This window comes from Lissotriton vulgaris, chromosome 2_1 (assembly GCF_964263255.1).
Source record: "Lissotriton vulgaris chromosome 2_1, aLisVul1.2, whole genome shotgun sequence".
In the NCBI taxonomy this organism is placed as follows: Eukaryota; Metazoa; Chordata; class Amphibia; order Caudata; family Salamandridae; genus Lissotriton; species Lissotriton vulgaris.
Genome location: NC_141687.1, coordinates 1,802,353,339 through 1,802,380,326, shown reverse-complemented (window position 1 = coordinate 1,802,380,326; position 26,988 = coordinate 1,802,353,339). Strand labels below are relative to the sequence as shown.

Sequence of the window (26,988 nt, the reverse complement as noted above, 5' to 3'; positions counted from 1 at the left end):
AACGGGAGGCTGCAGCAAGTACTGAAGAAAACCAGTGCCATCTTAGAGTGATGGTCTTCTACCCAGAGGCATAGTTATAAATATGTTATATTATGTTAGAGCGATTTGTAAAGTGCACATATATCCAGAGGTGTCTTGGTACTGTCTGCTCCTGAGCAGAAAGAAGTCTAGTTGTTAAAGAGCAAAATATTTGGCTCTTTTCTGAAGGAGATGGGGGTGGGCAGAGCTCTGACGTTGGATGGCAAAATGTTTCAAAGCTTAATGGTTCCAACAACAAAGCTTATGCCTCACCCAACTAGCTTTGTGGATTCTGGGAGTAGTAATGAGTTTCACCCGTAGCGATCGCAGCTGTCTGCCAGGGATATATATTTGAAAGGAATGTTTAAAAAACCCAGGGCCGATATTGTGCTGCGCTTCATAGGCTATGCACGGGGCCTTAAATTTAATGTTGCTTCTTACTGGCAGCCAGTGCAACTGCCGAATTACTTTGGTTACTGTGTTGAATTTAGGGGTCCCTGTGAGAATCCTAGCAGCCGCATTCTGCACCATCTGGGGTTTACTTTTCTTTTCCTGCATATTGACTTATAGTCTATTGCAGTAATCCAATTTAGAGACAACTAATGCTGTGGTTACTGTCTTTCTGGCCTCCACTGGGATAAAAGGGAAGAGTTTTTTTATCATTCTGAGCAGGTAAAAACAAGTGGAGATTAAAGAGTTGACTTAAGGTTTGAAGTTTAGTTTATCATCTATTATCACACCCAGTTTTTTGCCTTAGTCGCTAGAATGGGGGGAGATCTCAAGACCACCAGCACGGTGACCAGACAGGCAATAGATTCCCAAACAAGATCACCTCAGTTTTACGTGAGTTCAGCTTAAGGTAGCGTCTAGACATCCAAGAGCTGAATTCCAGCATACCACCATGGAAGGTGGCCAAGACCTCCGAACCGTTTTTAAAAGTGGACAGGCCAATTTGGGTATTGTCAACATAGGAGGTTAACGCTAAGCCAATGGATTTGACTAAAAGAACAACTATGTAACATAATTGTTGAACAGAGTTAGACTGATAGATGAGCCCTGCGGAACCCCACAGGGAACGGAGAAAGTAGCTGATTCAAAATTACCCAGTGTTAGTGTTAGTGATTGTGATGTAGCCGTCAGAAAAGATGTCAGCAGGGATTTGGAACTATTCTTAATGCCGAAGGTGGTTATGTGGTTGATCAGCATCCCGTGGTCGACAGTATCAAATGCTGCTGACAAGTCAAGGAGAATAAGTGCTGCAGCTCCACCTCTGTCAAGCGCGATCCTTATTGCTTTAGTGGCTTTGATCAGCGCTCTCTTTGTGCTATGTCCGGACCTGAAACCGAATTGCGTCTCATCCAACAACTGGTTATCATGAATATATTGTGTGAGTTGACTATTCAACACTTTTCAACGAGTTTAGTCAAAGCATATCTCCTAATCAATGGGGGATAACCCTAGAATTTTATGAAAATGGGGGGGTTCATTTGTAGAGAATGACGGGGTGTTTAGAAGAAGATTATTATTTTGTGAGGAAGCTAAATACCCTCAGGATGTTATCTATATTTTACTGTTGAAGGCCAGAGAACGTTTCACCATCTAAGGATAGATTATAATTATCATCAATCTGGTCTCTTCAACACAATGTTGACAAAGAGCAGACTCCCCCTTTAGTCAAACGTTTCCAACACAGGGAAAGAAACCAGGATTCAACAGGGCTCAACTCGTCAGAAACGCAGTCGGCCAATGCTTGTTTTGTTTGGTGAAGTCTGCTGCATGTACAATTAATTACTGAATAAATAAAAACAATCCAATACGTTTCTAGAAAGACTGCAAGCCTCCACAAACATCTTTCCAACAGAGATTCTTAAGCACTTCAGGAGTGGTCTGAAAGTCTTTGGCCTGGGGAGTGATGTATCTTTGAGCCTTTTTTTACTTATTATTTTAAGTAACTTTTGGCTCTATGTTTAGATCTTGGACAGGCAAAACTATAGTAGTATTATTCTTGAGATTGAGTATAGATTTATGGGGAGAAGTTTGTGGGGGTTAATCTGGTGGTTGCCCTAAGCATATACAGACTATGAATGGCTTTAAACAAGAATGCAATTTACCCTATTTAATGTGTACCTCTCATATGTGTGTGACTTTCTTTGCAGTAGAAATAGATACCTCAACTTTTGACTTGTCTCTGTTATATCATTTAGTTGAACAGTTAAGTCCTCAAAATGGCCACTGTTCTATTGTCTCCAGTTGGGATTGAGTGAAAATGGTGGATATGCCCATTTCATGGAACTAAAAAAACCTTCCCTAGACCCTACAAAGTTAAAAAAAAAATCATCGGCCCATTTCTTTCAATCACTCTTTACAAAATTTTTTGAAAAGGCCATAAATGAAGTTCTGATGGCCTTCTTGGAAGCCGAAAACATTCTGAATCCATCACAGTATGGTTTCAGGTTGCAGCACTGCACAGAATCAGCCTTAATCATTGCGTTGGAGGAAATAAGGATGCAGGTAGATAAGGGAAAGTGGGCTGCCCTACTCTTGCTGGACCTCTCAGCCATGTTTAATACCATCTTGTGCTTCTCAACTGGCTAGAGAGAGTGGGGATCAGGGATGCATCTCTGACTATTCTCGGCTTCTTCCTGTCAAAGAGAGAACAGACCATTGCGCTCAGAGGTTACACCTCTAATTTCTTCTCTTTCTTGTGGGTAGCCTCAGGGATCATAGTTATCCCCAATGTTATTTAACATCTACGTCACCCCCTTGGCAAAACGCATTCAGTCACCTGGCTTTTCTGCAATATCCTATGCTGACGAAACGCAGATAGTCATATAAATTACATCTGATGTCGACATTGCTGCTAAACAATTCAACAACTGCTTGGCACATATCACAGTTTGGATGCAGGAAAACTGCCTTAGAAATCGGACATGATACTCTTTGGGAAGACATCTCCTTATGAAATGATTCTTGGTGGCCTGTTAACTCAGGCCGACTTGCCTCCTCAGCTCTGAAAGTGAAAAGTCTTGGGCCATATTTGATGGCCAACTCTGTTTTTCTGAACAGATCAATCACATCACATCTTTATATTTTTATCTATTAAAGATACTTAAAGGTCTTTCCATTTATTCCATTTAATATGCAAAAAATGGTTATGGCTGCCTTAGTCCTATCCACGATCAACTATTGTTACGCTCTCTATTAGGGAATCCACAAATGTCTCCTATCAAAGCTACATTAATTTCAGAACGCCGGAGCCCACATGCTTCTAAAAAGTCCAAAAATTATCTCCATTTCAGTGAGTATTTGGTACCTTCACTGGTTGCCTGTTGGAGAAAGGGTAACATTTAAGTACCTGTGTATTATACACAATGCACTGCAAGGTACTAGCCCTCTTTATTTTCTGAAAACCTTTGCTTTCCATGCCCCCTACATGACCTTAGATCAGCCGCTGCCAAATTAGTAGTCATTCCTAAAGTAAAGCAGGCTAACTTGGGTGGTAGAGTTTCTATTACTTAGCCTGCAAGCTGTGGTACTCCATGCCTTTTTTATTGAGATCTCAAATGAACAGGGTCCTTTATAGGAAATCTTTGAAGACTTAGCTTTTTGTCTACAGCATTAAGTAGGTCTTCTCTTGTTTTCAGCTTAGTTCTAGGATGTTAGCGCCAAGACGCCTCGTCATTCGCACCCTTTAGAAAAATCTAACTTACTTAGAATTTGGGGACTACAGTATAATGAAGAATAAAGAATCTAATCACAGAAAAAAGTGGATCTCTAAACCTCTGTACAGGTCTACACAAACCGTTTCAACCTTTTTAAGGAAATTTGTTCTCCACACAAATATTTGGACTCACATTTGTATTTGAGCTTAAAAGAAATTCTGTGATATCCAAGTCAAATGATGCATTTGAAATATTGCAGAGATTTGCTGAGTTTTAGATTTCCTCTTCTGTCATTATAAATAACGGCCGACATTCTCTATAGAAAACAGCCTATGCGGATTCTGTAGCAAAGCAGTGAAGTCAGTGGAAAATGTTTTTCTAATATGTCAGTTTTTACCTCATCAGTAGCGCTGCTCTCAAGATATTATTATCCACCATTGTTTTATTACCACAATTGATGTTATACTCTGGGTAGACCAATTGCTTTGATGTGGTAACATATTGAGATTTTCATCCCAGAAATGTAAAGAAACTCCTTGAAGATTAGTAATGTGTTTTTATTGCAGTATTTTTGTTAGTATTTGTTGATACTGCATTTTATGCTACTGAGTGTAATGACATTTAATATTACCATACATTACCTGGATTTAAAATTAGATTATTCAATTCAATTCAAAAATGCTTTATTCGATTTATTTTAAAATCATAAAAGCGTACATATAAAAAACAGTGTTAAAATGAATACATACATACAATGACAGTCTGACTACAAATTAAAAGGACATATGCCCAACCTCCGCGTTCCAAAGTAAGACATGTTAATGGTACAGTTTATCATTATCGGCTGTGGTAATGCATAGTGCATTCAAACGTTGCGACAATTGTGTAATGGTTCGAATCTATTGGGAGCGGAGAAACTAATGCCCCGGGATACACAGACCCCCCTTACCAGCGGATGGTAATGCTCATCTGTTGTTCTAAGCAAAGGGTTGTTTGGCTTACAAGGGTAAAAGTCAAGTATGTCCCAGATGCATATAGGGCCATCTCCTTCTTGGGACGGGCAAGATCTTAAGTACAGGACAATGTTCTTATTTCTGAATTTAACCAGTACCAAGCCCCTGGGAATGTTTTTAGGTAATCAGCCTAGCCAGTTCACCCTTCTAACGCTCAGGATTCCGCCATCTCGGTCCGGTGGTAGGGGTCTATTTTTCCCTAACCAAAATATGACCTTATTTAGTAGGTCCTGCTGACTTTCGGCTTTCCCCAAAGCAAGTGCTGGTACTCCTGAAAGAACGGACACATATGGCGCGGCTTCTGGAGGTGGTTTGTTTAATTTCTGGTCTAACCCCAATAGACCTTGATGGAGCAAATTTGGAGGGGACTTTAAGTGCAATTGAAGCTGAGTTTTTGGGTGGTTTTGATGTAGGTGGGGCGTTTGTACGTTTAGGGGTTGGCTTAGATATTACCAAGGTTGTAAGTGGCTGGGAACGGTCAACATTATTGCTAGGTGTCAGAATGGTTGTGATTGTGTTCTCTAAACCTGAGAGTCTTTCCCCTAAGGAATTGATTTTTTCCACTAGTGGAGAAATGATGGCTTTAACAAGATGCTCGATCTGGGTCAGAAGAGACAACTGGGGGTGGAGTATTGTATCGGCTGATTTATCTGCAGACTCCATGGTAGTGGGCAGGTTGTTGACAGGTAAAGTAGGGCTTACAGATAGTTTTTGTAGTTTGGAATAATTCCTTTCGGGATTGTCCTCGTAGTGCTTCCTTTTAGTGGGTAAAGGCCGAGAAATGGCTAGGTCTTGGATATTATCTTTCATAGGTGAAAAGGAAGGATCCCGTAAAGTACCGTTAGCATATAAAGAGCTGATGCCTTGAATAGGAGAAGGTGATACCACTACCGTGTACTTGGTGTTGCATATGCTGTTTAATTAGTCCCACAGAGACAGATTTTGCACTCTTACTGGAGTTTGTGGGGGAGATTGCATACTGAGTAGAGAGTGGCAGGGAGAGTTGTAAACTACCTCGTGAATAGTAGGCGATGTGCTACTGCTATTCATGTGATGCTCTTCTAACCCTTGGCACGGGCCCCTCTCAGAAGCAATGTGTGTGCCCTCCTTTCGTGACATTAATAAAATGGGTTAAATTAAACCGCGATAATAGACAGTTAGTAACTGGAGTCACTCTACCTCTTCTCACAGAACGATCAAGGGAGTGGGCCCGTCCCGACCCCTTCAGACCACGGAGGGCCACAGAGGGCCTGCCCTTTGCCCGGGCTTAGCCCGGCGCAGTCCCGCGCTGCGGGAGTTGAAGACCTTCAAATAGTGGCAGGTGGTTGATTGGGCGGCCCTCCGCTCAGGTGTGCAGTGCACGGACTCCTGGGCAATGGAGTCCCGTGCCGTTAGCAGCGAGCGTGTTCCCTTGGCTGTAAGCCCCTCCTGGGGCGGCTGAGAGCACCGGTGACAAAGAGCTCGGAAAAGCGAAGCGGGACCCGCGCCAGCGGCTTCCGCGAGGTCTTGAATGCTGCCGGTGATTGAAAGGGCGGTCCTCCGCTCAGGTGTGCAGCGCACGGACTCCTGGGCAATGGAGTCCCGTGCCGTTAGCAGCGAGCGTGTTCCCTTGGCTGTAAGCCCCTCCTGGGGCGGCTGAGAGCACTGGTGACAAAGAGCTCGGAAAAGCGAAGCGGGACCATTATTAGATTAGATTTTGTTCCAAAACATTTTGTTGATTTTAATAAAACCAAAAAAACTTACATATCATAACATTCTCCTGCTGCCCACTAACCATTAAGACTGCTAAGTTCTTATATTCTATTTTTAAACAATTTTCCACAAAATGTTAATAAGCTAATATTCATCTCAACATTTCATGCTGATTTCCCCTGCAATCTCAATGCAGATAAAATATCCATAACATGCCAGCAGTGGTCAAGGAGCAGGAGTCCTCGTTGACTGTTGACGATTTTCGAGCTGCAACACTTAATGCCGCCTATAACTTTAATTTATACTTTCCCAAATCTTCAAAATTAAACTCTGCAATAAGCGGAGAAATGGGGATGCAGTGGTATTTTAATTGACCATCGAATAAATCACAGACCTTGCACTCTACCGTGGATTAGTATGCACAGTGGGTCGGCCTATTGGCAGCTTTTGACACCGTATCCCACCCCGCTCTGATCAAAAGACTCCACCACATTGTCATCCAAGGGGTTGCGCTCAGATCACCTCCTTCCTCACTGGAAGAACCCAGAGGATTCATGTCCCACCTTTTGCCTCTGAACCCAAGGAGATCACCTGCGGTGTCCCCTAGGGCTCATTCCTCAGCCCTACGCTCTGCTATGCATATATGACACTGCTGTCCAACATCATCCGATCCCACAATCTCAACATAATTTCCTACGCAGACGACCCCCAACTCATCCTCCCACTTACCCACGACCCCACCATCACCAGAACCAACTTACACTGATGCATGACTAACGTTGTAGACTGGATGAAGAACAACTGCCTGCAGATGAACACAGACAAAATGGAAGTACTGGTCATTGGCAACAGCAGCAACACATATAATGACTCTTGGTGGCCATCAACCCTAGGACCTGCACTGGGACACTGGCCTTCATCACCTGCCTACTTAATTACGAGAAATCCCTCTACGTAAGAATCAATGCACACCTCCTTCAGTGACTTCAGACCATACGGAATGCTGCAACCAGACTCATCCTGTGGCTTCCCTGATGACCCAAAATCCCCCCCCCCCCTCCCAATCAGGCAGCTCCACTGACTCCCCGTACAGAAGATATTCCAATTCAACCTGCTGACCCATGCACACAAGTCTCTGCACAAGTCTCTACACAACCAAGGACCTACCTACATTACCCACTGCCTGAACTTCCACCAACTATCGAAAAGACTATCCTTCACCTCCCTTTCACTTCCCAATAGTCCCCGCATCTATTGAAGCAGAAGTGTAGGATGCTTCTTCTCCCACATCGCAGCAAAGACATGTAACCGCCTCTCCACCCACCTCTGGACCTTCACCTCGCATCCGGAATTCCGAATAGCACTCAAGACGTGGCTGTTTGAATCGGCCTCGAGGACTTGCAAGTGCCTGGATACCCTATCGGGAGATTAGTTGCGCTTATAAATCCTGTTTGATTGGGTGTCTATTTAAAAACCTAAAGCCGACCTCTCAAATTAGCGAAATTTTGAGGTTTGGGCAATATCCACGTATAAAGTAATACCCATTTACTTTTATACTTTTTGGCTCTTTCTTTTCTTCCCCTCTGTAAAAGGTCCAGCTCACACACATGATAAAGTGATCTGAAGGTAGAAAACCAGGTGTCCTGTGCAGCACAAGGGCAGGCTGAAAATGATGGAGCTTATGCTGCCAGGTAGTATGACGTTTCAGCAGGGTGTCCTCTCTGTAAAATGCCAAATTTGATTCTGAGGTACTGTATCGACACTACATAACACCAATGTCAGTTGTGATGCAGAGGCAGTGTTTAGGATGTGCACTGTAAAAACACCTCTTATGTTTAATTTAATAGACTCTAAAGTTGTGCCATCTATAGTTAGAATCTGTGCCACAGTTTGGGTTTATATGACAGCTTATGTGCCTCTTAGTCAGCAGCTCCTCCTCCGCTATCACAGAGGAGCATCATGCCCCTCATAAAAATGTAGGGGAAAGGAAAAATAAAAGAACACTGGTTTTATTTCTCCTTTCCTGCCAAGTCTTGGGGCAGGGCTTGGGGGGTGCAGGGGTGACAGCAAAGAGGAGAGTGGTTGTGCATTGCCTTCACTCTGAATGGTGCTTTGGTTCGCCGTTTCAGGCTGGCTAAACCCTCATGCTCATTGAAGCTCTCTCCACCCCCAGATGCATTGCTGGGGTTGGCGAAAGCAGGTACAGACTCCCAGTCTGTCCTAGAGCGCTAATCAAGGGCGCTTAGGCCAATCCTGAAGTTACTCTCATGCGCGAGCAGCTTCAGGATTGGCCGCAGGGCAGGCTGAGAGCTTATGCCTGAAGAAGAGGCGCAGAGGATCTAGACTCGGGGCACAGCCAGCTGAAGGTAATTTAAAAAAAATATATATTTTGCCTCCCACCCTTCGCAACCTCCTATTCCCTTCCCTTAAGGTCCCGCCCGCCCCTTGTAGCAAACACTGGCCGCTATTATTCTTAGTTCACTAATGGCATTGTGGGTGGATGTTGTGACGAGTTGTCTGAGTCCGAGGTTGGCTAGGTTGTCGATCAGGGTGGTGGAGTTGGTGTCGTCGCTGTTCTCAAGGTGGAAGTTCAGGTCCCCGAGGAGGATGTAGTCCGTGGAGGCGAGGGCGTGTGCTGACTAAGTCGGCGATGGAGTCGCTAAACTGTGGTCTGAATCCGGTGGGTCTGTAGATAAGGGTTCCTCTGAGGATGGTGTTCAGGTCTGTGTGAATCTGGAAGTGCAGGTGTTCAGTGGTGCTGAGGGTGTCGTCGGTGTTGGTCGAGACTCTGAGAGTATTCCTGTGGAGGATGGCGATTCCTGCTCCGTTGGTGCGGTCCCTGCGGGTGATCTTGTAGCCTTCCGTGATGGCTGTGGCTTTGTCGTGTGCAGAGGTGGGGTTCAGCCAGTTCTCCGTCAGGAAGGCGACATCTGGGGAGGTTGAGTCGAGTAGGTCCCAGAGTTCAACGGCTTGTTTCCGGGCGGAGCGGGTGTTGAGAAGGGTGCATCCGAGGTGGTTGGGTTCTTTCCTGGTCGGCAGCATGGTGGGGCGAATGCTTGTGAAGCTGCAGTTCCGGCAGCTGAAAGCTCTGTGGGTGTGCTTCGGGGCGGCCAGGAAGCAGGTGTGTGATCATCCGGTGTTGAGTGCGTGGAGGGTTCTGGCATCGTAGCGGTGTAGGGCGTCTGGGCGTTCGCGGGGTCCTGGCGCTGGGTGCGGTCCAGGCAAATAACGGGTGCAGATGGGCTTGCCTTAGGTGCGCCTTCAGTGCGCCCGTGCTAGTCCACTGCGTTTCCTCCATATGAGGGGATGTGGGAGGAAGGAGCAGCTGGGAGGCGGGAGCGGGGTGGCGAATGGGATTGCAGGGGGGCGGGCCGTAGGGACGCAGCAGCAGGAAAAATGGGCAGGGGCCGCGGGAGAACTGGGCACAGGAAGGAAAAACAAGTTTAGGCAAGAAAACAAGTACAGGCAAAGAGGAATAAAAACAAGTATGGGCAAGAAAGCAAGTACAGGCACAGGGGAATAAAACAAGTCTGGGCAAGAAAGCAAGTACAGGCACAGGGGAATAAAAACAAGTCTTGGCAAGAAAGCAATTACAGGTACAGGGGAATAAAACAAGTCTGGGCAAGAAAGCAAGTACAGGCACAGGGGAAAAAAAACAAGTCTGGGCAAGAACGCAAGTTAGGCACAGGGGAAAAAATACAAGATTAGGCAAAAACAATGCAGGCAGAGCCATGCAGCAGCGCGGGGAGTGACCTGTCTGCGAGCAGGGTCAGAGGGCCATCAGGCACTTGATAACATGATTTGTAGAAGGCGAGGGCTAGAAACCTAGAGCCCTGCCCACATGTACTGATTTGACAATTTTAATGTCAAGGAGTCTTGTAGCAAAGACGAAGAAGAGTGCATGCAATGAAAATACATTTAAAAAAAGTGATCTAAAGGCAGGGACTCCAGGCTATTGTTTTGTATGTGACCTTAGTCATGAGTTTCCCGGGAGAACTAGCAGGCCTAGGTGGGATGGGCAGTCACATATCTTCAGTGTGGGTTTTTGGGTTGTGGCACCCTTCATATACATTCTTGACTTGGTACTTTTGTCTCGGGGCCCTGAGATGTGTCTACTATGTCTGTCTCTGGTTTTCTTGTTGCTCTCGTACAACTAAGAGGTTTGAGCCTGTTCATTTTTTGAATTGGGATCTTAAATATATATAGTGACAGGTTTAAACCAACCTCAAGTTTCCAGGCATACTGGGGGCAATCAATCATCCAAACGTTGATGGGATGAATGTTTGAAATAATCCAACTAGTGGTAATTATTCAGGTTGGTATTTCAACCCATGGTTTTTCGTCCACTGTGCCACGCTGGACAGAAACTCATCACATGCAAATGAGTACTGACCCTGTTCCTCATGGAAACAGTCTATCCTAACCTTGGTCATCTCATACCTTCACCCTGAAGCCCACTACTTTTCTAATTTGGAAAATTGAGATTCATCCACTCCCCCTAACCCCCCCCCCCCCCCTGCCCCCCCCCCACCTCCCCACCCCGGTCCCCGAGTCGCACTGACTATGTAACCCCCCTGGATTTCTACCTGGTACATTTGGGGAAATAGAAGAATATTGACTGCCTGTGTAGTCTTTTAAGGCAGCGGCCACAACACTAAGGTTAACAAGCTTTGACAAACTCAATAGGTTTGCCTCTTTCATAAGTGTAAGTGCTCATTCATTGATTGCGGAGTTTGTGTGTTTTCTTTAGTCAACAGTGTGTTGATGAGCCCCAGTGGATCTTGGGCTATTCTAAACCTCAGATTTTTGTTTCCTGTTGGATGTAACATCTAGAAAGTACTTTTTTGAAACATACTGTTAAATGTATAAGCTTAGGTTAGAGGCTCTGAGGGCTCAGTATCTTTATGGAAAGATTTGCCATTGTTTAGTTGCATAGGTTGCATGACTGGAAAAATCGTGTTTCCCCACTAATATATATCCCCCACCCCAATAAAAAAAACAAGTGTGGATCATAAAATCCCAATAATCTGCTGAGACCCCTTAGTCAAACGTTTTTGGGGTAAGTACCACCTTCTGAAAAACATTTCTAGAACCTGGTACTCCTCCTCATCGACAACTATGTACAACCATAAACGCGCCCAATTCATTCCCAGAGCAAATAATTTTTACAGTGGGCAAATAATATTAAACAGAGTTTAGCAAACCAAGGGTCAGTGAGCGTAGGGGTGTAGTCAAAGGTGTAACTAAAAACAAAGGGCCTCATTTATGAGGAATTGGCGTAGGGCAGCAGCACAAGTCTTCTTGCTGCGCTGCCTTATGCCAACATGAATGGGCAGAAATGCATCATATTTATGAAATATGGTTCATTCCTGACCCTTTCCCTTGCGTTTGAGCTCAAAATACTGACTAGCACCAACATAGGCAGGATTGTTTTTGTACAGAAAGGGGCACCTTCCTTCACAAAAACAATCCCGAGAGGCGTTTTCCTCTTTCTATGTAAGCTGCAGAATGCAGCACACATGGAAAGAGGAAAAAAATAAGAAGAAAATGAAAACATTTCTCCTCGTTAATCCTCCTCTGGGCAGGCATATGTTTTTGGAGCTGCCCCAGGTTTACTTGATTTTGTAAATATAAAGTTACATCAACATCCATAGGTGTTGCGTAGGAACCCTTTGCAGACACCTCCTTGACGCAAAGTAAGGGAACGCAGTGACTTGCGCTGTTATGTCTTACTCCATATCTATGAGACCATGCAAAGTCATGCAGGCTGACTTTGCACCGCCTCATAGGTATGGTTGAGACGTTTGCGCCACCGGAGCATCAAAGTTAGTGATGCTCTGACGATGCAAGCCTCTCCTAAATAAGCCCCAAAATATTCGGTACGTTTTTTAGGTCTTCCACCTTCCGGTATTTACATTTAAAATTATCGGCAGTGTAAATGAAAAAACAAAGCGCTGTTACTCAGTGGGACATGCACTGTATACGTTATGAAACCTCTATTCGTTAATGCACTGAATAGCTCTGTGTGTAACCAGAGCCACAGAATTAAAATCTTGATTGGTGCAGTGGAGAATGGTGGTGTATTTGTAGTGTTACGAGTTCATAGCCTGTGACAGAAAGCACTGTGAATATCACTGTGAATATATGTAAGTAATTATTTTATAATTGCATTACACACAGTGTAAGATAGAATGCTGCAAAATGTGCAAATAGTTTTAAGAGGAAATCGTGCTTCCAAAATGAAGATTTTTGTAATACTAGAGCTTATGTAATACAATTTGTTTTTTTACATAACTGTCCCTTTAATAACACTTTAGGGGTACTAAGAGCTGTGTAAATGCAATTAAAATTAAGCACTTCGCAGCCCAGTTAAGTCTTTACACTACCACTGTAAAAACCAGGGGCAAGATGGCGCTTGCATGAGAGACCACGGCAGTCGCTCTCCCGCCGTTCGGACCCCCTTAGCTGAGAGTGGAGCATCTGGAAATCTAACCAGCAGAGACCCAAAGCATGCTTTTCACTCATCTGAAGCTTGGGCTTGGCTTCACTGGTTCTGCCATCGGACCATTTTTTGGAGTGCAGGCAGCTCTATTGATGCTGGGAGCTTCGCTGGCAGTGGGAGCGAGGCTCTCTCTCCTCACGGCTGCTGATTTCCTGGCTGTGCGTGCCGGCGGGCCGGAGTGGCTGTCAGCCCTGACTTGCACCAAATTCAAAATACCACCTAAATCGGCTCGACAAGCTTGAGATTGGAGTAACCAAGCAGGGTAGACTGGACTGGCTGTGGCTACCACTTGTTCTATCCCACCTCAACGCACTAAGGAGGCAAAGCTGGAGCCTATTGGGGGAAGAAGGCTACCCTGATAGGAAGGAAGGGCTCCGAGGCCGCCACCTGCAAAAATGCTACAAGTGAAGAAAAAGAGGCACAAGGGCCAAAAGTTGATTTACCCTTACTGCAGGCGATCACTGAATCCCCCCATGGCTGCAGCAGTTGGAGGACCACAGCTGACATTCATTAATGAGGTAGGAGTAGAGGGGGTGCGGTCAGCAGCATACAGCCCCTCTACCCCAACATGAGGGTATGATTCCCAATGACATTGCTAAACCTGAGGTTGGTGATCCTGGGGTCAAGCATTTAGTCATGAAGCATCCAAGGAAACAATTTTGAATGCCTTAACTCATGCTCATTCACTGGCAGGACAGGAGTGGGGTATTATCCCAGAGGAGGAAGGGGGGGGCCGGCCGCATTCTTTGGAAGGGACAACCTGGTCGTTTTGGGACCCGGTACAGGGAAAACCTTGAAACAAAGGCCCTAGTAGAGGGGGCTGTGGAACTTAGAAATCTAGAGGATTATTTGGATTCAGGGGATAAACATTTCCCTCTGACCTACGGCTCTGGCACGAGTGCCGCAGAATCTGAGGGGGAGAGCATCTCGCTGTCTTCCTGCTCCAGCCCTAGTACCCAATTCGATGGCCCGACACGGTGATTCGTAGGAGGAACACTGTTAGGCAAAGCAGAGAGGGTGCCCCCGGGGGGCCAGGTTAAATATGGCCTGAAGTGACAAACAAATGCCACCTTGAAATGGGACTATTCAGTCAAAAATCTCATGTGGAGACTAAGATGGAGGCCAAAGGGGGACAAATTAGTCAAGACCCGGAAGAACCACCCTTGAAATTGATAAACAAATCAATTAAACAGCAGCAAGAAGAGACGTGGTTGGACGGTAAAAAAAAACACCTAGTGACAAAGAAACTTCAAGGGGCTTTCAGAAAGGTAGCGAAAGCCTGCACTGAAATCAGTGAGAGATTAACTGCTGTAGAAGAATGAGCAGCAGGCCTGGAGAATGATGTGGCAAGAAGTCAAAATCAGACAGAGACTCAAGGATCTCAAATAACGGATAGGCAGTGGAAACTCGAAGACTATGAAAATCGATTACGGCGTAACAATTTGAGAATCCTAGGCATTGAAGAAAGGTGCAGAAGGGGGTTACATTAGAGCCTATGTACTGAGGTTTATGAAGGGGTCTATCCCAGAGCTCCAGCAGTGGAATTGGGATATGAAAAAGCAGTGGGGGCATTGTTCACCCTCTTATGCCTAAAAAGCCCTGGCAGGACCACTCTCGTGGTACGCAGCTACCAAGAGCCATCATAGTCTATTTTGGGTACTCTACTTCGTGAAGCAGTGTTTGCCAAAGCTCGCCCTGATTCCAAGCAGTTTTATGAGGTCAATCTTTCTTCATACTGCACGACTTTGCCATGTACTGGTAGAAAGACGATAGCTGCTAAGGCATCTGATTCAGCCTTGTCAAGCACTAGGCGCCGAAGCTTGCTTACTGAACCAAGCTCGCCTGAAAATAATATATGCCAACAAGGTGAGTCTTCACATCAGAAGGAATTCATGGAGGAAATACGTAAATAGAGACTGATCAAGAATAATGAACTGAATTTATAAGTTGTGATTATTGGGCACATGAGGTACTTCAAAAGTAATATACAAAGTTGATGCTTCCTGACGTATAGGTGGGGGCGGTGAAGGGGGGCACAGGCACCATCACCTAGACCTCACTTGGTCTGTTTAACCTCACTGGTTGGTTGAAGGGATGGGATGGGGTGGGAGTCGATGGCCAGGGCTTCGAGGGTGGAGTTGGGGGAAGGGTTGGGAAGAGAGAAGGAGGTAATGGGGTACAATCAGATTGAGGTCTACAGAGCCCTCACTCACCTTGTACAGGGCAACACGCTTATAAATGTTTGGCTACACTTAGGCTTCTAGATTCAGGGAGTACTTCTTTCACAGCCCCACATAGGACAGTTGCCCGACTGGATTACTTTTTTGTTTCTCAAATCATAATAGGGAATTCCCATATTATATCCTCTGGTAACGTCAGACCACAACCCCCTTTTGTTAGGAATAATACACATGGGGTAGAAAGTGTCCAACAAAATTGGACTTTTGAAAGGGGTTGCTGGTCGATGAAGGCTATATTACTCACATGAAGAAATGGATAGAGCATTTTAAGGGAGGAAATAGAGGTAGTGCTCGTATGGGTGTGGTTCGGGATGCTCTTAAGGCGGGTATTCGAGGGAGACACAGTTTTAGTTTGTACCGCAGTAATAAGCAACACCAATAGCAGAATGACCTATACCAAAAATTAGGGACAATAGAGGAAAAACTAGTTGGGGCAATAGGAGCTGGGATAGCTATAGAGAACATAACGGCAAGACTTGCCCCAGCTAAAGCATCAACAGGGAATGTTACCATTGCAAAAGTACCAGAGAAGTACATGCCAGGCGGGTGGGTGGGGCATACACAGGCAGTGCCTGTTAGGCAGAAAACTGTGCGTAATGAGATAGCAGCGATTAAACGCGAGAGAGGAAGCCTGGTACCCACAGCTCTGGGAATCTAGGCAGAATTTCGTGCGTTTTATGAAAAACTGTACGACTCTGAGAGGGACATTCTGGCGAACATAATTAGAGAATATCTAGGGTCCAACTGTAAGCAAAAATTCTCCCAGGAGGATGGGTAAGATCTGGAAGCCTCTTTTACAGCCAAAGAGATATTCAGGTCATTTGGTGAACTCTCAGCAGGTCAGGCAGTGGGACAGGATCAAATCTCGCTGGAGTTCTATTAAGTGTTTTGGGCATCCCTCTGACCCATTTTATTTGCACCCTTAGCCAGTTTCATGAAGTCATGGGCACTGGCCAGTATTGTTGTGTTTTTGAAGAAAGGGAATCCGGCTACAGACCTAGGATCATATTGGCCTATCACTCTTATGAACAGTGGGGCAAATATATATTCTAAGGTTTTAGGGAACCATCTGAGCCCGGTTATCAGGCGAGTTCTCTCCCAGGCAGCTTGGTTTTATATCTGGTAGGGGAACTATGGACCATGTTAAAAGGGTTATCACACTCTTTGATGCCACCTCAGTCACAGGAGACCCTGTGGCACTCATAATATAAGATTTTGAGAAGGCATTTGACCGGGTCTCCTGGAACTTCCTGGGAGGACAAACGGAGGAACTTAAGATCAGTAGAGGGACCAGACAGGGTTGCCCCTGTTCTCCGCTACTGTGCATGTTACATTGACCCACTTATATGGAGAATTGATGAGAATCCAGGTATTAAGCCCATTTGTCTCTAAGGGTTTGAAACTAAGATTTTGGGTTATGCGGACCATCTAGCAATCGTCACTCCGTTCCTGGAGGGGGCACTGACAGTAATCACGAAAGAAACTTTGGCTTTTGGGAATATCTCAGGGGACTTACTTAACCAACATAAAACCAAAATGGTAATTAATGAATACCTGGGACTAGCTGACGCTCGGGTAGTTCAACCCTCAACCTATTAAGGGATAAATATATTGTCTAATATAGAACAGATTGTAGAACTGAACCTTGCCCCCATCATAAAGAAAGGGTGGGAAGACTTTGACAGGAGGAATAACCTTCATCTGTGAATAGTCGACTGCTGTAATGTTCTTACAATGTTCTTCCTCCCTAAAGTGCTATTCCAGTTTAGATCTATACCCTAGCCTTTGAGAAATCTTGGTTTAGGACATTGGAGGTGTTGATCAGGAGAGTCATATGGGAAGACCAGGCGGGCCCTGAAATATGACTCTCCCTAGGGAGAGAGCCAGCTGGGCTGTCCCTGACTTCAATTTATAACATCAAGCAACGGCCCTCCAGAATATGTGTGGATTAGTGGGGGGGGAGGGGCGGGCATCTGATAACTATGAGTTACTTGTAGGGAAAGACACTAAAAACCTCCTTTTGAAGTTCAGTAAGCCCAGCTATTACAAGAAGGTAAAATTTACAAGAAGGTAAAGTTTAAGACTCTCCTGGCGGATTTCTGGGTGTGGGGGAAGTTGAAGAGAAAGATAGGGGTGGGTGGAATTAATTATTACACCTCGCTCTTCACAAATCCATCCCTCTCATGAGTGTATAATGAAACGGTGGAGGGACTTTGGGGTGGTGATGATCGGAGCATGGCTGGGTCAGTCATTTACTGAAATTCAAGATAACCACTGGGTTGATAGGAAAGACTTTTTTTAAATACCTACAGAGACGTAGTTTCCTCGTAAAGAAAATTGGGGGCACGAAGGGGATTGCTAAATATGCTATCATGGAAAGGGTGAGGGATAAGGAGGGCTGTACAATTAGCTGGATTTATAGTGAGCTGAATACTCTGTGCCCAGACGATCTAGAGAGGCAGGTGGATAAATGGGATCAAAGGCTAGGAGTAAAGGGATCAGGCTTCTTGGAATCCTCAAACAAGGGTCACACAATACTGTATTTGTTCTGATTGCAGGCACAGCACTATAAGATGATTTTTCATCTGTTATACGCCTGGGAAAATCGCAAAATGGGGCGTCTCAGTGGGTTTTAGCTGCCCCCTTTGCCAAGCACCCGGGGCAGATGTGATCTACATGTTCTCTACGTGCCCACTGCTGCTAAACCTGAAGAGAGATACTGAGAAATGTTAGGAGTTATTCCTGAAGGTGAAAGTAGCTTTAACGTCCATTTAATGTGCCTGGGGATCAGTTGCTCAGGGGTAGATGGAGACTAGCCTCACTTCATGTTTCTGGCCATGGCAGTGACCAGAACTTGTATCTGTACACCCTGGCTGGACAGTATGGCCCCGTCTTTTCATCAATGGCTTGCCCGACTCCTTTCTACCTTTAATCTGGAGAAAGGAACTCACAAACGAAAAGGCCAGAGTGCTAGAAAATTGGGGGAAATTATATGGGCACCAATTTATCAATGGAAGACTGAAGCGTATAGGTCTGTTTTATTGTATATAAGTTGATGGTATTTTATCAATTGTGAATGCTCCTACCCCTGTTTTTACTGTGAATCTCATTTTTGTACTTATTTATGTACGTTTTTATTTATGTGCTCCTCATAAAACCTTCAGTAAAAAAAAAAAGAACATTTAATGAAAAAACGAAATCTTTGTCATCACAATATTTCGAGTGATTCGATCAATTAAAGCCAAACCGCTACCAAGCTCCTTTACGCTTGCAGATGAACTGATAGGCACATTTGCATTTCATTCAGGCAAGCAGCTGATAACGATCTAAATTAGCCGTCCCAGGACGGCTGTCTTTTTCCAAAAGGAAAGCAAACGTTTTGTATTGGAGGGACAGGTGAGGCTGGGGAATGCGGGACCCCCTTTCCAGTATTCCACACCCCCCTGGGAGTTGCCTCCCACAGATTGAAGACCTTCCTTAGAATATCAGACTGGATCCTGAAAATGTTAAGCAGTACCTCTGCACGGCCAGTAGGCATCATTCTGCTCTGTGTCTGCCACTTCAGATGTTACGTGGGCTCAAATGTGTCTGAATAACACGGAGACTGCAAAAAACATGTTCAATGAACAACAGTAGCAGGTCAAGTCAAGTTTATTTATTTGTGATCTCGGAACTCCATAGAGATCCACATAAACTGAAAAACCAACAACATATAAAAAAAATTATCCAACATAGCATCTACAACCCTAAGCAAAATCCAGCTGTAAAATCTCCAAATATAAAACAATGTAATATTTTATACAATAAAAAATAATTAAAATATCCTTTATGCCCTTAGTGCTATATAACATTCGGTTAAAAACCGAAATTAACAATTGCTCCCTTCATCTAATGAGCCTTAATACAAATTTTAAAAAGTTAAAAATTCTATGACAGAACGTTTCATTTGGCGGCTCATAAATAGAATCAATGGGTGCGGAGGCCAAGAGAATTGTTAATTGTAAACAAATTGGTCTCATCCATTTACGCATACACAGTGGTGAAGCGGGGTAAATAAATAACACAATTAACATTCTGAATGGCATTATTACACGAATTACAAATCGGGGATAAACCATACCATTTAAACAGTACAGGATTTAAAGGGAGCATACCCTGCCTCAATATAGCCAAATGCAGCGCACTCCATGAGGCAGGTTCCAGGAAATGTAGGCCTGTACTTTATTGATCCCACACGAGTCAATGGCTGGATGGATACCCCTATTTGAAATGCAAGCTTCCCTAACCCTTGTGAAACTTAATTCCCAGGTGGCCTGTTTCAAGGTGGCCCTTAATTGATACGACGATAGGGTGAAGAGCGGGGACTCAATCAATTGCAGCAAATCAACCGCAGTCCTAAAATTTCTAAAAATTAATAACTGTTCTTTTAAACATTCTAATAGTTCTTTCTGAATTAAAAATCTTAATGTACCAGGATCACCCTTTACCCAACGTACTATCCCCGCAAGACCCTGTACCCAACTTCTTCTTAAAACAAATTCTATCCTGAGGGCAGCCACAGGACAAGCAGAGTTAACTGAGGCTAAATTCCTTAAAATTCGGCCTTCCGTTGTGCTTGAGAAAGATTTGTAGAGGGAGCCCAAGCTTTTCCCCTGCGTAGTAGCTTTAGAGATGTTATATTCTATATGGGCTTTGTCACTTAGGTTACCACACACTATTTTTCCCAAAAAAGTGTAAGATTTTCAAAGTTCCAATTTTTGGCCAACCACAAACCATACGAAATTCCCGTACTGCAGCTTCTTTCTTCCGTGCATACACAAGTTTACTTTTTTATATATTAATATGTAAATAGTGAGCCTCTGCAAATTAGTGAAGTACCTGCAGATGACTATTTAATCCCCTAGGCCTTAAATCTAATATTATGTCCTCTGCGTAGAGTACACACACAATCTGTTTTCCCCCAGTAACGGGGCAATGCCCTCACTTTGAGTCAAATTGTGATGGAGATCAAAAATATATAGGAAGAAAAGCAGGGGAGCCAATAAACATCCTTGTATTAGGCCATTTGCAGTAGGGATGGCTTGTGAGAGACCTCTTTCCCCTCCCATTAGGACTTTGCACCAAGTATCTGTATGGAGAGCACAAACTAACTACAAAAGGGTGGCCGGCATACCCAAATTTAAGAGTTTTCTCCACAGCAGGAGACACTCTACTTTGTCAAATGGTATGGAGAAATCTATAAAGGCTGTATATACCCTTCCTCCTCTGATTTTACCATATTTTTCATTTATTACCTGTCGCAGAGTTAGTTTATCAATTGTTCTATGCTTTGTCCTAAACCCAGTTTGCTCCAGTGGTAAAATTTTAACCGCATCCACCCAGTCACTATTTTGGGTCAAAGGCATTTAGCGAAAACTTTACCCACTGCATCAAGAAGCTCAATCTGACGATCTCAATCTCCTTTCTTGAACAGAAGGACTATTATACTCCCCATCCAAGAGTGGGGGACCATTTTGTTTTCACTGGGTAAAGAATTTTACATCACAGTAAACTATTATGTTTTAGAACTGTGATTGGTAATTCATCGGGCCCATTGCGCCTGAGGAGCGCATCCCCCTGCTTGCCATTTCTATATCTTTTTCAGAGGGCGATCCATGAGAAGAGGGGTCTTCCTTTGGTGCAATGTACTTAATTGCAGGCACATTATCTGCATATAAATCACAAAAAGCTAATCCATTTATGTTCTTCAATGGCCACAGGGAGTGAACGAGATCTAGCTCCACATACCGCCCTGATAAGAGACCAAAAGATTCTTACCTGGCCTTTAGAGGTTGCTTCTCTCAGTTTAATCCAAAGGTTATCTTCCCTCTTTTTCTTAATCTGAGCTTTACCTAAATTCTCCACCTTTATAATAATATTCTATAGTATCTTTCCGAGGAGTCATTCAAGTACTGTTCCCTAACTAGTTTATTTATTTCAAGATTTAACGGCAGGAGGAATCGGGAGACCACTTTAAAACATTTTCTTTGGTTCACCTTTTTTGCAATTTCTACCGCTTGATTCATGAATGTGCTAAAACTTGCAATTTCCTTTCTATTCCAACTAGGCAGTTTCCCTAAGGTGATCTCTAGCATACTATCAAGGCCTAAGATGGCCTTGTTATCCCAATGACATCTCCGTGTTTTCTTAGCAAAACTAACAGATTCACCATCTAATGTTCACGGATCATGCGAGGACAAATTTCAATTTATAAAAAGAGTTAGTAACTTAAGGTCACTGCAGAAAGATTTGGAGACCTTTAGGTCTTTTAATAAGAAAAAGGAGGAACTTCCCACCACCACATAGTCTAAAATTGACTCTCCACTAAAGGCTTTACAAGTAATGCCATCAACCTTCATTACTTCATCAGCATTCCTTTTCCCTCTTATTAGTTCTTATATTTTGTGGAAAGAGAACTTGCGGAATCTGCATGGATTCTTCTTTTTTTTTTTTCCGAAATCTATCCAGAGTAGAGTTAGAGACTTTACAATTCAGATCTCTACCAAAACTATATGAACGGGGAAGTTATACATCATTAACTTTTTTAATGTAGGAAAAGACTGCCTTTAAGAGAACATCATAAGAGGCATCTAGCAGAATATAGGCATTTATCAACAGTAGTGGTGGGCTTTTTTCATTACTACAAAGATTATACAACATTACTGCCAGAAAAAGGAGGAACTTCCTACCACCACATAGTCTAAAATTGACTCTCCACTAAAGTCTTTACAAGTAATGCCATCAACCTTCATTACTTAATCAGCATTCCTTTTCCCTCTTATTAGTTCTTATATTTTGTGGAAAGAGAACTTGCGGAATCTGCATGGATTCTTCTTTTTTTTGTTTGTTTTCGAAATCTATCCAGAGTAGAGTTAGAGACTTTACAATTCAGATCTCTACCAAAACTATATGAACGGGGAAGTTATACATCATTAACTTTTTTAATGTAGGAAAAGACTGCCTTTAAGAGAACATCATAAGAGGCATCTAGCAGAATATAGGCATTTATCAACAGTAGTGGTGGGCTTTTTTCATTACTACAAAGATTATACAACATTACTGCCAGAAAAAGATGACTAGGATATTTATAGTAATCATAATTCCATTTTATCTTATTTGACAGTAGGCAAGCCACCCCTCCCTTTGCATGTCTCCTCCTGGACGAGGTTGCTTTACAATCTAAAATGAGATAATCCCTACATATCAGTTCCTCTGTGCACCAGGTCCCCTGAAGATAGTAGTAGCTCCATTTTCTACAGTAAGTTACTCATGTTTCTCTGTCTTAAAATTGCAGGACAAATTCCTTGCTTGCCACCGATAATTAATGTGTTGCATCTTTTTAAATATTGCTTTGCACACAAATTGTTCTGGTTAATACGGAGGGATAGACAAACAAAGGAATAATGAAAATGGGAAGAGGACTATCAGATGTATTGTAATCCTGTCATGCCTGCCTGTCTCATATGAATGTATCATTTTGTCATCTGGGAGTGAGAAAGCAGACATGCGGGGAGTCAGACTTTTAAAATATACATTTGGTTTCCTTATAATTTTCAATGCAGTTTAGATGTTGTTATCCAGCTCTTCTAATCAACTTGCCTGTTTGTGTTCAAATTTGACTGTCTGTAGCATATAGTAGTGACGTAACTGACCAATGAGGTTTATTTTTTTTAAAGTAAATCAGGCCTGTATCTTTATAGTGAACACTTTGACTAAATCTGGCTTTTTTTCACTACAGCATCTCAAGAGGGAGAAGCATTGGTAAGTTTTAATGAAGTTATTGGATATTTTATGGCCTATAACTTAAGATGCTCAATTGTTTTCATTCTTGTCCTGCATTATGCAAATAGAATGTGTGCTATTTCTTGAATATATGTTCAGAAATTGGGAGGGGTTCAGGTAATAGTTTGGTGCAATACTGTTACTTTTCAGACTACTGGCAATTTCATTAAAGCCTAACAATCTGCACTACTGTCAGTGTAGAAATCTGGAAAGGCTAGTTGCCATAGGTTCCTTGTCTCATCAAGCCTACATACTTAACAGGTTTGAAAAGAACAAAAGTTGAAGTAGCCCTGCCATAGTTTAGCTCTCTGCTCAAGGAAGTGTTGGCAATCTCAGGAACTTCTGTGGGTGTCTATCGCCTGGCATGTGTACAGAGGAGGTTTGGTGTGTTAAGAAAATATTGTAGAATGGTGGGAGCACCAGTAGTCTGAGGCATAAAAAGATAGCTCTGTGTCTCTGGGCTACCTACCAGTGGAATTACTGTAGGAGAAATAAAGTGCTCAGTATTGAGGGTGTCATCGACGGCCCGTGTAGGGCGTTCCACCGGGCGGTGACGTGCGGCGGGGGAGGGGCAGGGTGGGAGTGTATAAAATACGGGAAAACGGATGATTACAGGTAAGTAACATAAAACATAAATAAAACAAAACACAGTCCTATGCGATCACCACAGTCTCTGCACCAGCAACCTCCTGAGCCCTCTTCTCCCCCGCCCACTTTCCCTCAATAATCCCATTATTATTATTGTGCTGGTGTTGCTGTAAAAGATAGAGGTGTGTTGTCCTCCTTACTTACCCCATCCTCCAAAAGCCCTGGAAAGAAATTGCCTGGTCTCCCCTCAGCAAAAAACATGCTACTGCTTAAGTAGCCTTTTAATACCTCTGCTCCCCGAAAGAAATCAGTACCCAGACTAATTAACAACTTTGACCAAACGCCCTCCCTTTATCCACCAACCACCGCTAACCGGAACAGATTTGAGCGTCTGTGGTCATAATCACGAGAGGTTCCAGTAAGGGCTTTCCCATTGATCACCAAGACTCTCCAGGAACCCCCACACTCTCTTGGCCACCACTCATTTCATAAGGGTCCTTCACCACTCCAGTAAACTAAAGTACTTTCTGGTTGTCGTGAGTTTCGGCTTCTGGTTTAGAGGAGAATCTTAGATCACACAGTAGGGTATTTGTTGTAGGAATATCTTTCCCTGGAGGCATCTTTCAGGAGCTGGCTGTCCAGATGAGGACGTACATGCAGTCCCTGAATATGTAGATGAACTGCCACCCGCTCACCCCAGATACATTTCACTACCTTTATACAACCATGCAGTCATTAATGTTATGGGTCCAGATAACCCTGGAATGTGGATGAAACACAGGATTTAGAGGCACTCTATCTTGTTGTATGATCAAGTGTAAGACTGAGTAGAGAGGTGTACTAACATCCACCCTGAGAGGAGACTAATCCGGCGACTGCCTATCCGCCCCATACATCTGAAAGAAACAGGTTGGTATTAGATTCCTTACCTTAGAATATCCCCAGGCGTCAGACTGGATCCGGAAAATTCTGCGTAGCAGTACCGTTGTGCGTCGGTAGGCGTCGTCTGCGGCTCCACGTCTGTCTTCAGCGTTGTTGGCGCCAGGATGACGTCGCCGGAGTACTTAGGGGAGAGCCTTGGTTAGATCTATTCGCCACAGAAGAGAATGCGCAATGTCATCAGTTCTGCGCGTTGGAATTTCCAAGGCGGCACTCGCTCGGAGACGCTTTTCTTCTCGAGTGGAGCTGCGGTCAGTTGTACGCCTTACCACCTATACCACTTCTGCCCCGAGTGCTGAAGAAGATCAGACGCGACCGGGACCAAGTTATCCTGGTGACTCCGGACTGGGCACGAAGATACTGGTATCCTGAGCTACTCAGCATGTCTGTCGATCCCCCGATTTGTCTGCCTCTTCAGGAGGACCTTCTGTCGCAGCAGGGGACGGTCCTCCACCCGAACGTGCCCAGTCTCCACTTACATGCGTGGAGATTGAGCGGCGGCAGTTGAGGCCATTTGACTTGCCTCCTGAAGTTTTTAATGTGATTCTGGCAGCCAGGCGTCCCTCCACAAAATCGGTATACGCCTACAGGTGGAATACATTTGTGGCATGGTGCACATCATAGACTGTGGATTCCCTTTCTGCCCCTCTTTCAGAGGTTCTCCTCTTTCTTCTTTCTCTTGCCCAGCAGGGCTCTGCTCTGGGCACTATCAATGGGCTACCTCTCTGCTATTTCCGCCTTATTAAGGCTCCCTGATCAGCCCTCTTTGTCAAGTCCCCAGTTGTAAATAGGTTTTTGAAGGGCATCACTCATATGTTTCCTCCTGTTCCTTTCGCGATGCCTCAGTGGGACTTGTTCTGACCTATCTGATGTGCGCGCTCCTTTCGAGCCACTTCATAACTGTCCTCTTCGTCTCCTTACTCTGAAGACTGCATTCCTGGTTGCCATCACCTCTGCCAGGAGGGTGAGTGAGCTCCAGGCTCTTTCCTCTCAACCTCCCTTCCTTTCTGTCCATCCGGACAAGGTTGTGTTGCGGACCCGACCCTCTTTTCTGCCCAAAGTAGTCACAGCCTTCCACATCGGGCAGTCCATTACCTTGCCCACCTTCTTTCCGCCTCCGCATCCCTCGAAAGAGGAAGAGAGGCTCCACCGTCTGGACCCAAAACGTGCGCTCTCATTCTATTTGGATCGCACACACCAGTTCCGGGTGGATGACCAACTCTTTGTTGGTTATGTGGGTGCTAAGAAAGGTCGGGGTGCACAAACGGACCATCTCTCCGTGGGTCGTGTTGTGCATCAAGATATGCTGCTCTTTGGCTAAAAAGGAGCCTCCTGTTGGGCTGAGGGCCCATTAAACTCGGGCCACGGTGGCTACTACAGCCCTGGGCCGGGGAGTCCCCTTGCAGGACATCTGTCAGGCAGCTACGTGGGCCTCACTGCACACGTTTGCAAGACACTATTGCCTGGCCTGGACAGCTAAGTCCGGAGAGATGGCTTCTTTGGCCGTTCCGTTCTCCAGGACTTTCTGGTGTGATCATTGGTTCGCAGACCCACCACCTGGGTTGGTATTGCTGGGGTATCTAATCTAAGGTAAGGAATCTAATACTAACCTGTTTCTTTCAGATACAGAAGTTACTTACCTTCGGTAACGATATATCTGTAAGAAACAGTAGTTAGTATTAGATTCCTTACTGCCCCACCCATCCTCCCTGTTCTGTGAACCGATATCTAGGGTTAAGGTCATCCCCTTTCAGGGCCCTAGTTTCATTGCACCAGTGTAGGTATTTTTATCATGGCTCTGCGTTTCTGGCGCGGAAAATCTATGTATAAGAACTGACGTCAGCGTGCGAAGGCAGCGTCTAAGTACTCCGGCGACGTCATCCCGGCACCAACGACGCCGTCGACGGACTCTGAGCCGCAGACGACGCCTACCAACGCGCAAGGGTACTGCTACGCAAAAGTTTCCGGATCCAGTCTGACGCCTGGGGATATTCTAAAGTAAGGAATCTAATACTAACTACTGTTTCTTACAGATATATCGTTATTGAAGGTAAGTAACTTGTGCATTTAGCTTCAAACTAGCCACTCGTAAGCTTTCTTGAGTGCCATAAAGGGACCCTGTTATGTTGTAGAGGTCTGGGAAACCTGTCGATTTGAACGCGTCTGCTACTTGTCGTTCTCGTTGTGCTGGTAAGTGGCACCTATGTATACAAGATTGTTGCTAAGGATGACAGTACATGATAGTGGAGGAGTCCTGGATTGCCACACAAATGATCATGGAGCAGCAGCCTTATGAGGGGAGTGTACAGTCCATTAATGGTGCAGAGCGTCATCTCACTCAGTAGTGACTTAGGTGCAGCCCCCTTTGCAGGCAGTAGCACAATAACACTGATGCGGGCCGACACCGGAATGAAACTGCGCAACCCACGAGGATCGGCCCTGCTGGAAGGTGAGCTGCTACTCATTTACTGCAGTTGGGCAGTGGGAAGGATCAGTAGCACTGCACATACTGT

General features: G+C 44.5%; 1 protein-coding gene across 11 annotated transcripts in view; it reads left to right on the top strand.

Moving 5' to 3' along the window:
* Positions 1-26,988, top strand: part of NAP1L4 (nucleosome assembly protein 1 like 4) — a 1,422,554-nt gene that overhangs the window by 1,044,315 nt on the left and 351,251 nt on the right. For all 11 annotated transcript variants that reach the window (XM_086957864.1, XM_086957862.1, XM_086957858.1 and 8 more), the window contains one exon: positions 22,905-22,927. In XM_086957864.1, coding sequence (XP_086813990.1) covers positions 22,905-22,927 — 23 coding nt within the window. The remainder of the gene's footprint in view (positions 1-22,904; positions 22,928-26,988) is intronic.